This window comes from Podarcis melisellensis (genome assembly GCF_964234715.1).
Source record: "Podarcis melisellensis genome assembly, chromosome: 9".
NCBI classification, from domain to species: domain Eukaryota; kingdom Metazoa; phylum Chordata; class Lepidosauria; order Squamata; family Lacertidae; genus Podarcis; species Podarcis melisellensis.
In genome coordinates this window covers 18,627,501-18,641,038 of record NC_138541.1, presented here as the reverse complement: position 1 = coordinate 18,641,038, position 13,538 = coordinate 18,627,501, and the positions used below count along the sequence as shown (strand labels likewise).

At 40.8% G+C, this 13,538-nt stretch overlaps 1 protein-coding gene across 3 annotated transcripts in view; it reads left to right on the top strand.

Annotated features, from left to right (window-relative positions):
• Window positions 1-13,538, top strand: part of UNC5C (unc-5 netrin receptor C) — a 303,622-nt gene that overhangs the window by 241,252 nt on the left and 48,832 nt on the right. For 2 of the 3 annotated variants that reach the window (XM_081924881.1, XM_081924879.1), the window contains exons 5-7: window positions 3,778-3,958; window positions 6,975-7,142; window positions 9,303-9,467. In XM_081924881.1, the coding sequence (XP_081781007.1) occupies window positions 3,778-3,958; window positions 6,975-7,142; window positions 9,303-9,467 (514 nt within the window). The remainder of the gene's footprint in view (window positions 1-3,777; window positions 3,959-6,974; window positions 7,143-9,302; window positions 9,468-13,538) is intronic. The other variant, XM_081924880.1, reaches the window with a different exon arrangement.

The following is a 13,538-nucleotide window of genomic DNA, read 5'->3' as shown; positions in this document are numbered from 1 at the left end:
TAAATTGCTGCCACAGTGGATTGTACATTTCTTCCCTATGAATGCAGTGTCATGAAAGCCTTGCACATGCTTTAGCAATACTGTGTGTGTGTGTGTGTGTGTGTGTGTTCACACACAGGGAGGGCATGAAGTTGCATGCAATCACATTTTCCTTAGGCTGACATATTGGAAGAATTATCCAGGTGTTTTGTTACAGTGAAAATTCTGCTACAGCACTGTAGTATTTATGGTGTTAGGTTGTTGGGACCCTGTGGGTATCACAGCTGCTTCTTTATGGGCAATGGTGTGCATCAAAAAAGCAAAGGAGCTTCAGTGACTTATCTGTTATGTTATCACTGTGCATGAAAGGTGCTCTAGCCTTTGTGGGCTAATTGTTCCCATATTGCAGATGTAGGTGAGGAGGGTGAGAGAATATATATGCATCTTTTAGCATGAAATTTTGGCATGGTTGAGAGATACGTTAATGTTTTGCTCACTTTCAATGCTCCTTCAGTGTGATGTAGTGAGTGTGGTGTAGTGGTTAAGAGCAGTGGACTCGTAATCTGGTGAACCGGGTTCGCGTCCCCGCTCCTCCACATGCAGCTGCTGGGTGACCTTGGGCCAGTCACACTTCTCTGAGGCCTCTCAGCCTCACTCACCTCACAGAGTGTTTGTTGTAGGGGAGGAAGGGAAAGGAGATTGATAGCCGCTTTGAGACTCCTTAGGGTTGTGATAAAGCAGGATATCAAATCCAAACTCTCTTCAGTTTCCTTTTGTGTGAGCCATGATTGGCTAACTGCAAACAAGAAAATGTGTGAGCTCCTAGAGGGCAGTTTGTGGCTGCTTTGCTCCTGTGGTTGTTATGTGGTTGCATTGCACTAAGTTAAGTTATGGCTTGTGTTAGTGTTGCATCCAAACCCTGGCTCATGTTCCATATATTCTCTTCCAGACTGTGAGCTGTGTGTCCTATGGTTTACAGCTCAAAATTTGTCTTGGAGAGTTAAACCATAAACATGAATTCAGGAAACATTGTAAGTTAAACCATGGCTTGGCACAGCAGCACAATGGCCAGGAAAGGACCAAAACAGCTGCCATATTTTCATTCATACTAAGCCATAGTTTAGCTCAGTGTTACATGCAAACGAGGACAGTAGGGATAAAGAAATCCACTAGCTGCTATCAGAGTGAGAAGACCTGGATTCACAAGCAGATGTGTTATTTGCATATATATCAGTTGCAATAACCTTCTTTTTAAAAATAGCAGCTGTGGAGGGCCCTGGTCCAGATTGGCTCCATGGTATTGAGTAAGTAGGGCCTTAATCCTTTATCCATGGCACAACTGTTCTGTTAGAACAGAAGCTTCAATTCACACCAAAATTAGAGGATATAAATCTGACGACATCACAGGGGTGTCTGATGTAAAGAAGCATAAAGCATAGGACTATAGTAATATGGAGCTCCTAAATTACTGAAATATGTGAAAATATAGATGAAGCAGGACTTTTTATTGCAAATTGTCCTTCATTTTCCTGAGGTAATTGCAATGTGCATTTTCTATCTGGAGCAATTGTTGTTTGCCTTATATAGTACTATTACCAGTGGCATTATAACTCTCACATTTTTTAAAGGCCCTACGAGTAGATCTGGTGGTTTTGGTCAAAGCCCCAAGGAGCTTAAAATGCAATATCCTGTCTTTTATGATAAATTATATACATAAAACATTGGCAAATGGTTTGAATTTTCATCCTCTGAGTGTGTATCCAGCATTTTAGAAGAAATTATAACAGAGCTCTGATGAAGAAGGCATAGCAAGGCTTGATTTTGAGAAACATTATGAAAGAGATGGAACCATAGGAGGGAAGTTAGCCTAAGGTACAGGAGAAAATGGCAAACATCATTAGAGAGGTTTTTCCAATCATCTTCTTTTATGTGACTCTGCCCCATATCTCAACTCCATCTTGTCTTTCTTGTGGCTTTCTGCAGCTGTGCTTACGTTATCTGGGCTCTCAACATACCTTGAGCCAGTTTTCCTGTATTATTACATCTGCAATGGGCAGTATTTGGTTTTACTGTACTTCATTTTGTACTCGTACTCATTTACTTGGGCGTAAGCCCCATCAAACTCTGTAGGACTTATTTCGAAGTAGATATGTATTGGGTTACATCATCAGTGTTTGCTTCTCTGTATTTAGTTTCCATATTTGAAAAGCACTGTCATTATATTGGTATGATTTTTGCAGCAAAGTGGGCAAAGTATTTTGGTTTCCTTGTACTTTGTTACTACAAGTATGTAAACAACAACAAGAACTAAGTATCACCCTTCTTTAACAAATAAGGATCATAGATAGGTTTGTTATATAGAAGTCAATTTCATTAAATCCAGTTAGACACCCCACCCTATCACTAGGCAGAGGGAGGTAGTTGCCTTGGGTGCAGATGTCAGAAAGAGGAAGCAGTTCTGTCACCATCTGCTGAGTCTCTAACTAGCCTCTTCTACACCTCTTAAGCCTACTCAGCTGCCTTTAGGCACCATAGTGGTGAGGATTGCAGGTGATGTGCATGCCTACCTATGGACAGGGCTTTGCACATTCACACCAAACGATCATTTATAGGATAACATGGAACACTCGGTTCAAATATGGATATCCCTGCCTTGGAGTAATCATTCCTTTGGTGGGACTTAACTAGTTCTAGCAAGGAATGAATCAAGCTTTGTGTTACTGAAAACGGGAGAGGCTTACTCCCTATATGCTCATAGTGTTTTCTGTGACTGAAATAAGATGGAGCAGGCTTCGTTGGCTTCCAGTCTCCTTGGGCAGATGTTCAAATGGTTTAGGGTAAAGGGGATGTTTGTCAGGACAAACCGGGTCTTTATTAGTAGTGAGACCCTTCTGTGTTCCATTGGGTTGGCCAGAGTCTCTAAAGCATATTTCCGTTTTTCTTCGTTTCATTAAATTGCTGGGCACAAATTCCAATGATCCAGTGACATGAAGGCACTGCTTTGATCCATCCTGGGTCTCTAAAGCATGCTCAGTTCAAAAGCAAATAAGCCACTGAATGTTCAGCCAAGTTATGCTAGACTAGCTTACCTCAGGCAGCTCTGGGAGAATGGGGTGCTTCTCTGGAGTGGAAATGAATGGAATATTGTATGGCTAGAGAACGCATGTCTATATTTTTAACTATTTCCCTCTGTTTGTCTACAAACATTTTTTTAAATGTTTGTATAAAAATTAGGAGTGTTAAGTTGCAACTGTGGCTAATATGCTTGTAGCATATATAGTAGAATCTATGCACACATTATCCTTGTTTTTACATCTGAACACAAGATGTTTTGCTTGTAAAATCCTTTGGGTTTATGTCTACAAATGTAATATGTGAGTGAGGCAGATTTGCAAGCCCATAGCATTGTGAGCACACTCAGCCAAGATGCATCATTTATTGTAACGTTCTTTGATTCTATCTGTATTGTACATTTTTATTGCTAGGCACTCTAAGAGTATTGCCAAAGGGCAGGGTAGGAATGCAGTAGTTCCCCTACACATTTTGCTTCATATTTTCCTTTTCAGGAGGCCTATTGACTTACATTTATATATGCAAAAGCTCAGACTGCCATCTGTTGCTGTCTCTTGGTGGCCCTGTATGTAGACAATACTGTACTGAGTTAGATGGACCAGTTTTTTGATTCAGTAGAACAGCCTCCTACATTTCTAGTATTCTGATATAGATATTAATTTTTAAAAACCCCACTGCATGCTATTTATGGTAGGGGCTGCTGACCTTCCCTGTGAATCTCAACAGGTAGAGTGGCTGAAAAATGAAGAGGTGATTGATCCCGTTGAAGACCGAAATTTTTACATCACTATTGACCACAACCTGATCATAAAGCAGGCACGCCTCTCTGACACAGCCAATTATACTTGTGTTGCCAAAAACATTGTGGCCAAGAGGAAGAGCACGACTGCTGCTGTCATTGTTTATGGTAAGGGGAAATGGTTTTGCCTCACTATGAAACTACAGCTTGATCTACCAAATTAATACAGTGAGTTGTACCATCCAGTTGGCTATTTCTCTCCAGGACCTGGCAAGCAGAATATGCATATGATCACATGGCTGTCATCTAAAATGTATATCTCTTGGAAAGACCTTCTTGGACAAGGGGGACATGTGTGTATGTGTATTTAGGGATTTTTATTTTGCCTTTTTGCAAATGACTAAAGGTGACTAAGCTAATCAATAGCATTAAAACAACAGCAGTAAATAACAAAATCTGCAGATTAAACAAAGATAACCATAAAAACAATGACACTAGTGAGCCATTAAAACAGTTTGAATTAGTTATCCTGAAAAGCAATCAAATGTCATTAAAACACTAGCAGAACACAATGGATATCTCTTCTCCAATAGCCACTTGCCCAAACAAAGAATGTACTTGATGGAGAAATCAAATGACCCAAACTGGTCTATAGACCTTGTCACCAACTATTTTTTGGACTAGCACTGCATGGAATGGGATAAATCACAAAGGTTCTTGCCCTCTTCCCCTCCTCCCCAAACACAAAGCATGTGGACAATTGGCAAATGTTTCAGCATCTCAAATTTCACTGCACTAGCTATGGTAGTGTTGTCATAAAGCTGCACTGATCCTCTAAATCATGAAGTCTTTCTGCTTCGTCACAAAATCCAGGCAAATCCATCTATGCAATCCACTTATTAAGCATCCCTACATATAATGCCCCCAGTGCAGAACTGCCATACCACATAGAAGTTTCCCAGTGGGCTCCTTGTGCCTGGAACAATGTACGTATAAACTGTCCTTTGTTGTCTACTAAAGTGAGAAAAGTATTGTGAGGATAAAACCTAGCTCTAATGGTACCATAGATGATCCTTGTTGCTTTTATCACAATCAGTTTAATTACAAGACAAATTATGCTAAAACTTTTATTTTGCAGGTAGGGCAGCAGTTTCGCTTAATTGTAAGCAGTTGTCTCAGTGAAGTCACAGTGAGGGCTTTTCATTCCTCTTTCTGTGAGGAAAATGGTTGAATACAGCTAATTAGCAGTATTTGTGATACAAAGGAGGCCCAACAGACGCACACAGCATAGTTCAGCTGGAGAGCACAATAGCACGCAGGAACAGAAGCAAGGCTCAGCACACACTATATATAATTATTCTTTCCAAACACAAAGAGTTTGACTAGGTAGGTGGAACTTCGTCACCTGTTGCTGAAATGCTGTGAGGAATAGGGGATTGGAGTTGAAAACCCGATAAGCCTACCTAAGATACTTTTTGCATGAGCTCACACCTCTATGACAAAGACTGTCAGTGAATTAAGGAAAGCAACCATTCAATCCTATACAGAAGCCAGTGGTCAAGGTTGTTGGAGGCTAAGTTCAGCAACATTTAGAGGGCCTTATGCTCTCTACCCTTGACCTACGGCATGCTGCAAAGGAGGATAGGCAGGAATGAGTAGAGCAAAGGTCCACTGAGCTATTTTTGTTTTCCAACAGAGCATGTAGAGAATGGTGTTTTTGTTTGCTAGTCACTCTGGATATCAGTTATTCCCAGTATCAGAGGCTCTGTGCATCTGAAAACCAGTTGCTGGAGAACATGAGTGGGGAGAGTGTGATGGTGCTCATACTCTGCTTGCAGGCTTCCCATGGGAAGCTGGTTGGCAACTGTGCAAATCAAAGGCTAGGCTAGGTAGGTTTTGGTCTGATCCAGAAGGAGTCTTCTTACATTCTCATTTTTAATCAAAACACAGTGAGCTGAAGAAATTAGTTCTTCTTGTTACTGTGGAATGCTGACGTCCCATGCCTTGTTTTTTTTCACATTTCATTACCAAGGCATAAAAACGGAACCAGTGGGAATATGCAGTCAATACTGCCTTTGGCCTGCAAGAATTAGAGCCTAGACCCCATATTACATTCAACATGTGAGAGCAGCCTGGCGTTCTGCTGTTGAGAAATCTGAAGGCTTTCTAGGGAAGAGATAAAGGGAGATAAAGAACTTATAAAGAGAAAGAGAGGTGACTAAGAGCACCTTTTCTGTCTATGTGGTTGCATTCATTATCAGCTTTCTCTGCCTCAAGGCAGGACAACCTGCAGAATTCTCAACAGGCTGTTGTCACGTGGTAAGCATTATTATTATTATACTAATTATTAAATTTCTATATTACTCTTCATCCGAAGATCACAGGGCAGTTTACAATATGAAAACGTAAAAATATATTCCATAATAATAAACTAAAACAATACACACACAACCCCGACATACACAGTTTTAAAGGCCACAGATTGTTTAATTAGCCAAAGCTCTGCAAGAAGAGGATTATTTTTGCCTGGGACCAGGCAAGATAATAAAAATAAAACAGATAAAGCAGTTAAAACAGTATAGCACAGTCCCTTACTCCTAGCAATTGTGAGCTTCATCAGAGCAGTCTGGAAGTCCATCTATCTCTGGGAAGGGTGCATTTTAGTGGCATGCCATATAAACGCTGTTTAAAATGGGAAAGGGGGAGAAAAGTTAACTGATAGAGTTGTGAATTAATGCTCCCTTAGAAAAGGAATTTTGTAATTGGGGTTGGTACATCTACTAGGGGAGGGATACATTACTCATTTGCATTTGCTGATTCATTTAATTAGAATTCATAAATTGTGTGCCAGTGTTCCACATATCAGCTGGGATGGAAATAAAGATCAGTTGAATCACTACCCTAATTGTAGTGCACTTAACTGAGGATTTTGGCAGGCTGTTGGAAACCAAAAGGGAAATTGCATGCAATACATAAGAGTGAAGAGCTTAGGCTTTTAAGAAGCACCAGTTCATGTGTATAGATAACTAAAGCGATTAAGCTCCAACATTCACCATACCTGGCTTAATAAAGAGGCCAACACAGTACATGAAATAGTAAAAGCATTAGGATTCCTGTGAAATCTCAGTGTTCATTGACTTATATACCCTGCCTTTGAGCCTTCTCTATTTCTCTGTCTTCTCAGTCAATGGAGGATGGTCAACCTGGACTGAGTGGTCTGTCTGCAACAGCCGTTGTGGAAAAGGCTCCCAGAAGCGCACAAGAACCTGTACCAACCCTGCTCCACTCAATGGAGGTGCCTTCTGTGAAGGCCAAAGTTTGCAGAAAATAGCTTGTACCACATTGTGTCCAGGTATGTCAAATATAACTGATGGGTCCACTTCTGTATATTTTGTTTCCATCTTGTTCTTCTAGCATCAAGCTTTTGGGAGATAACTGTTTTCTTGCCCCCCCTCCCCTCCCTTTTAGTGGGTAAATGTTTCATTCTGTTATATAAATGCACAGAATGGTGTGCAAACAGCAGTAGGTTCATTCCAATTATTGCACAAAGCTTACCCACCATCTCTGTTCTTTGTAATTTGCAATTTACGTAACATTTCAAAGCTCAAAATCTTAAGAGACTTAACTCTTAGCTCTGTTGAAATCTCTGGAAGTAAACTGGAATTTAAGTATATAAAAGGATTCTGAGCAGTAAAGCTGAAAACAATATTTTAAGCTCTTGGGTGAAGACTTTTTTACCTGCCAGGACAAACAAGGGCATTCGTAGGGGAACTTTCCCCCCTTCTTGCTACATTTTGGTCACCTTGCTCAAAGACTTGAGACTAGAAATTTGATATTTTTGAATACTTGTCAATATATTTTGTTTTAAAGCATATTTTAGATATTTTGTTTTTGTAAACTGCCTGAAGATTTTTTTATAGTAAGCAATCTATAGATTGACTAGTAAAGAACATAATGAATAAATAGAGACTGGTAAACTCTCCACATCTCATTTGGGATTGATTTTGAAATAATCTGAGGTTCCACCCCCACCTCTGCAAAACAAAATAAACACAAAGAAAGAACTTGGATAATTTTCTGAACAAACTCAAGTCTCTGAAAATGACCCAACCTACCTTTTTCCATCAGACCCAGCAAACACACACACACACCTGGCCAGTGACAACATGAACAGCAGTAGTATGTGTAGAAATGGGAGGCCATCTTTCACCATGACTTTCTGGCCCTTGATAGTTGTAGTAACCTAAGCAATAGCACTTGGAATACTACAAATCTCAAAGACCACTGTGTCTCTCTCCCTAGTGCACTGCTATGCAGGGCTCTAAGATGATGGACAAAGAGAGGGCAAGTGTCCAACTTCTCATCTCCCTATGTGCTTCAGTTGCTTGTGATACTGCTGATGTTGTCCAAGTATGCAAAAGAAACAGAGAGCATGTTTGGCAGAGGAAACAGCCTAAGGGCAACAGTGTTTTGGGGTCAAGGAGGGTCCGAAATTTAGTGTCACTTCTGCATCTGTGCTCAAATCTTGTGTGTTTGGATGGGGTGGCAGGTGAGAATTATGGTGCAGCTAATCAGGATTATTAAATCTAATGAGTGACACAAACTCTAATGATGAGGGTGTTAGCCCAGCAGCTTGCTATTAGACTGCTGCTTCTCATACTACAAGCATTTGTTAAAGCAGAAAGTCATCACTGTGGATAGTTGGGCTCAATCTTATCATGAAGTCAGTGACCGCATCAGAGTCACTGATTGCTTCCATATACGCTTCATATTGGATGTTAAACATGATTTATGTTCGCACAAAGTTTGTGGAGGTGTTATGCAATGTTAGCTGTTAGATTTCCTCCTATTTGTTTGCAGTGATGCTATATGTCACGGTGTCAAGCAATTCTTATCCCACCACATTTTCCTTCACTTTCTTTGCTGTAAAAATTACAGATTTTTATTTGGAAGAGGGTTTGCTGTACAACCCGAGTTTGCACAACCTGAATTTTCTGGGATGCATTAAATCCCACCCAACAAATAGTGGGAATCTGGAAGTGTCCACTGAATCAGGGTGTTAGTAGCCGAATAGAAAGGGCTGCATATGTACATACGCTAGCAGCTTTCTGGGTGGAATTTGCTGTCCTTGAGCAATATGAATTTAATGTCAGATCACTGTAAGACTTCATTACAGCATGGCACCCCCACAATCTAGGCTGTTCCTTAAACAAATAAGGCAAATGGTCCAGAAACAGACTTGAAACGAAGCCCTTTAATATAGGCTTCAGAGTATTTTCAGACTAAAATAAATATCATTGATATTGCATGATCTGTATTTCGGATAAATAAGATATCGGCTTTCTCAAATGTTGTACCACTCTTCATGCACAGAAGATTCACATCTGGGTTTTGTTTTGTTTTTTAAAAAAAGACTTTATAAACAAGTCTTTATTTACATCTCTACCTCTTGCCTCTCTCCCCTTCAAAATTGATTGATTTATTATTATTTTTTTACTTTTTTCTGGAACAGTAGATGGAAGGTGGACACCGTGGAGTAAATGGTCTACCTGCGGAACAGAGTGTACCCACTGGCGCAGGAGGGAATGCATGGCCCCAGCACCAAAGAACGGGGGAAAAGACTGTGAAGGCCTTGTCTTACAGTCCAAGAACTGCACAGATGGCCTGTGTATGCAGAGTAAGTAGAAGTACATGAATGCAGCTACACTGGCATTGTGATTTGTAGAAGAAAGAAACCCACTGAAACAATTGAAAACAATTAAAGATTCAATATTATCATACTATATTGCTGGAGTGGATCCAAAAAGGACCCTCCACTTTATGACAACACAGCGGTGGGTGGGAAACCCACAATCCTGCATTTAAAACATTTGGCAGAAGTTTCAGAAAAAAGCCTTGCTCTGTGCTCCATTTGGGAAGAATTTTGACTGAAGCTTGCTAAGCATGGGAGGCCATGCTTCCTTTAAAAAAAAAGTGCACAATTGCATGAGGGTTTTAACAGCAAATCCTTCAAATATATTTTTTATTTATTCTGCCACCTGTACTGATTTCCCCCTCACCTTAATTTCTCCCTCCTGGGATTTGGACTTGCAAGCTTCAGTATGAGACTTGGCAAAGTTCTTCTGTGTCTTCTAGGTCTTGAGTGCAACTGCAACCTGAATAAATCTCAGCCTGGAAGTGCCTTCAGGCACTGGCTGGGCTAAAGTTCCCAACCTTGCTAGATAAGTGCTAGTTTCTGCTTAGTGTATACCTCTATGGGATTGGTGTGGGTCTAGTCCTGCATGAGGATTTTTTTAAAGGAAAGACTGTGGTTCATGGTACTAGATTTCTGTTGGCTCCTGTTCCTAAATACTTGTTTCGTGACATATTCATTTAGGCTACAATCCTCAGCACACTTATGAGGGATTAAGCCTCATTGAACGAAGTGGGATTTTCTTCCAAATAGGAATCCAAGAACCCGCCGTACACCAAGTGAGACCAGCTCCATCTAGCTCAGGGTTTCCCAAACTTGGGTCTCCAGCTGTTGTTGGACTACAACTTCCATCATCCCTAGCTAGCAGGACCAGTGGTCAGGGATGATGGGAATTATAGTACCCCCCCCAAAAAAAACAGCTGGAGACCCAAATTTGAGAAACCCTGATCTAACTCATGATTCTTCATACTGACAGCCAGCAGCTCTCCAGGATTTCAGGCAGGGAATATTCCCAGCACAAACTGGATATACCAGGGATTGAATCTGGAACCCTTCAACATGCAGTGTGCATGCCTTATGACTGAGCTACAACCCTTCCAAAGTAAATGTACACTGATAGGCTCACATATTTAGGAGTCAAAACCTTTTGAACAAGCTTCCAAATAAACATGCATAGGATTGTACTGATAGGATGTATACAATGGACAGTTTTCATTGGGCCAATGGTATAATAAGAATGATCATTGCCTATGGGCAACACACATTAACTTTTTCTGCCCAAATATAACCACTGTTCAAATAGATCGTGAAGGCTTTTGAAGCACTGCAAAGACTTTAGGGTGATGCTTTCCCCTTCCCTTCCTTTTTGGTTCACGTTACCTCAAAAGTAACAAAAAATAATTCCATGTGATATTTATCTGACAATATCTGTTCTTGTCAGCCATCTTGCAAGGTTGTCTCCAGTTCATCAGTGTATGGGAAGGAGGCAAGAAGCTTATGACTTTAGAAAGAAGCATATTTTTGTAATACTGAGTGGGGGGCAGGGGAATATCTATTCTTAACTTAATTTCCTGACAGTATGTCTTGGAGATAGAAGAGATAATGTACATATAACTCTGCTGGTGTGAATGGACCATTATGACAAATTAGCACGGAAATATATCTCCTTCATTTCCAGCAGAGCTTTACTGCCAGATTATATTTAGACAGGTGTGTGTCATCTTTGTGTGCGTGCAGAGTCATTTAAGCAGAAATATTTTGGAGGGGGGAGATTTTTATGTGACTGAAGAATAAGAGCCCTATAGGAATGTCATTATTATGTAGATAGTATATTGTTTTTTATGCTATTGGATACAAACCTATATTATTAGCCGTAGGGTGGAAACTTTCATGACTTGGTCCAATTCACGATACTGGCTTTGCATTCAGATTCTTCCTCAGATACAAGCTAGGTGAGTAATGTTGGGCCAAGTAGTAGTAATAGTGAATGGAAGATATTAGCCATCTGGAATGTACTTGTGATAGAATACACATATAGAAGAAGTTAATCCTCTTATACACAGCCAGGGATATGTAGCTGCATAAATAAATACAGATGTCCTAAAAAACATTGCTTTGTATCTACAAGCCTTTTCTCTTCCAGTCCATTATTTGCTACAGTAACATCACTCAGGCAAATCAATAAGCTCTTTCATTCACCTAGCCCTACTCCTGTGTAAAGAGGCAGTCAGAACTGCTATTGATTTCTTTGCGGATAAAAACTGTGGAGGTTTCCTTGAGCCCCTCCGCCCCTCAAACCCTAATAATTATAGTATTTTTCACCCAAAGCTGTAGTTTCTGCTTACCGCTAACTGTGGTATTTCTGGTGCAACTTGGGTGTCACATTTATTCAGACTAATGATCTTGCCAGTACACACACTCTCTTATTCTGTAGTTAGTATTTTCCCCCTAACGTGAAAGGATGAATAGTCATTAAGTCAGCGTGCCTTCAAAGAGAGGAGGGAGAGGGAGGGAGGGAGAGGGAGACAGCAAGACCGAATTGGAAAATAAAACTAGCTGTAGTAAAAATTTAGAACTGCTGTTATTAAAAAAGGCCTCCCAAGTACACAACCTCTTCTAGCTGGAGCCCTTACAATAATTTAATAATTATTGTAATAGCTTTAGTTAGGCCTCAGCCACTGTCTGCGTTGTAAGGCACATTAAAAGTCTGGCCATCTGCCATCCGGAAGAGTTCATTTATTTACCTCCACATGTGCCATATTTTCATGTGCATTAAACATCAACAGTTTAGAAAAACCAGTGTATCAGGATTGCGTAGAAAGAGATAACTGTGGAGTTAATAAAATGAAAACTGTAGGGATGACCCAGTGCATAGTCCGAATAATAAAAAAAATAACCTGTTGTGGAGAGAACTTTGGATCAAGAGTGAGCAAGCATCTCCAAATAAAGAGCTACTTCCTCCCTAGACCTCATTGTTGGACCCCTGTGGTTACTTGAAGGAAAAGCAATTGTGTGTTCGGATCAGAAGGTCGGCGGTTCGAATCCCGGCGACAGGGTGAGCTCCCGTTGCTCGGTCCCTGCTCCTGCCAACCAAGCAGTTCGAAAGCATAGTGCAAGTAGATAAATAGGTACCACTCTGGCGGGAAGGTAAACGGTGTTTCTGTGTGCTGCTCTGGTTTGCCAGAAGCGGCTTAGTCATGCTGGCCACATGACCCGGAAGCTGTACGCTGGCTCCCTCGGCCAATAAAGCGAGATGAGCACCTCAACCCCAGAGTCGGTCACGACTGGACCTATTACTCAAGGGTCCCTTTACCTTTATGAGTAGGGGGGGAAACAGATCAGTTCACACCATGAAGTATTTTATCAACTTCAGAGGAATATATTATTATTATTATTATTATTATTATTATTATTATTATTATTATTATTATTATTATTTTATGTCATGGATCTGTAGCTTCACTGCAGTCCACCTCTGTTGAAATTACCACCTGACTTTCAGTGGTGGACCTTGGGCTTTCAAATTTCAGTGGTGTCCCGTGCTGCACTAAAATTTTGCCATCCCCATCTCTCTCTCACTGTTCTACATCATTGTTACGGCACCCTCTGTGCGTGAGTCAGCTGATGGGACATTCCGGGATCCAATCAGAAGCTGGGATACTCTACTTAAATCAGGAGGGTTGAGCATTATGGGAACCCCAAGGCAGGAGGAATCGAAAATGGAGACTGGCTGAAGGTGGGGGAAAGACAACCAGGTGGGAAGGGAGTTTAGAATCAAGTAGCTACAAAGAAATAAGAGGAAAAGAAAAAAGACACACAGAGAGACAGTGAGTCTCTTTCTACTCATACTGATATGACAGGGCAGAATAGAGAGATGACAATACAAATTGTGAAATCCAAGATTTTAATGGTGCTGGGCTTAGGTACAAGTATGCCAAAGGTCATCCACCCAAGCAGCCACAAAAGATTGCAGCAAACCCTGCAGTGTCAGTCTCTGTTAGATCTCATTTGCAGGTTGGAGGGCTGTGCTGAGAGAGAAAGTAGTTTGCGTGTTTG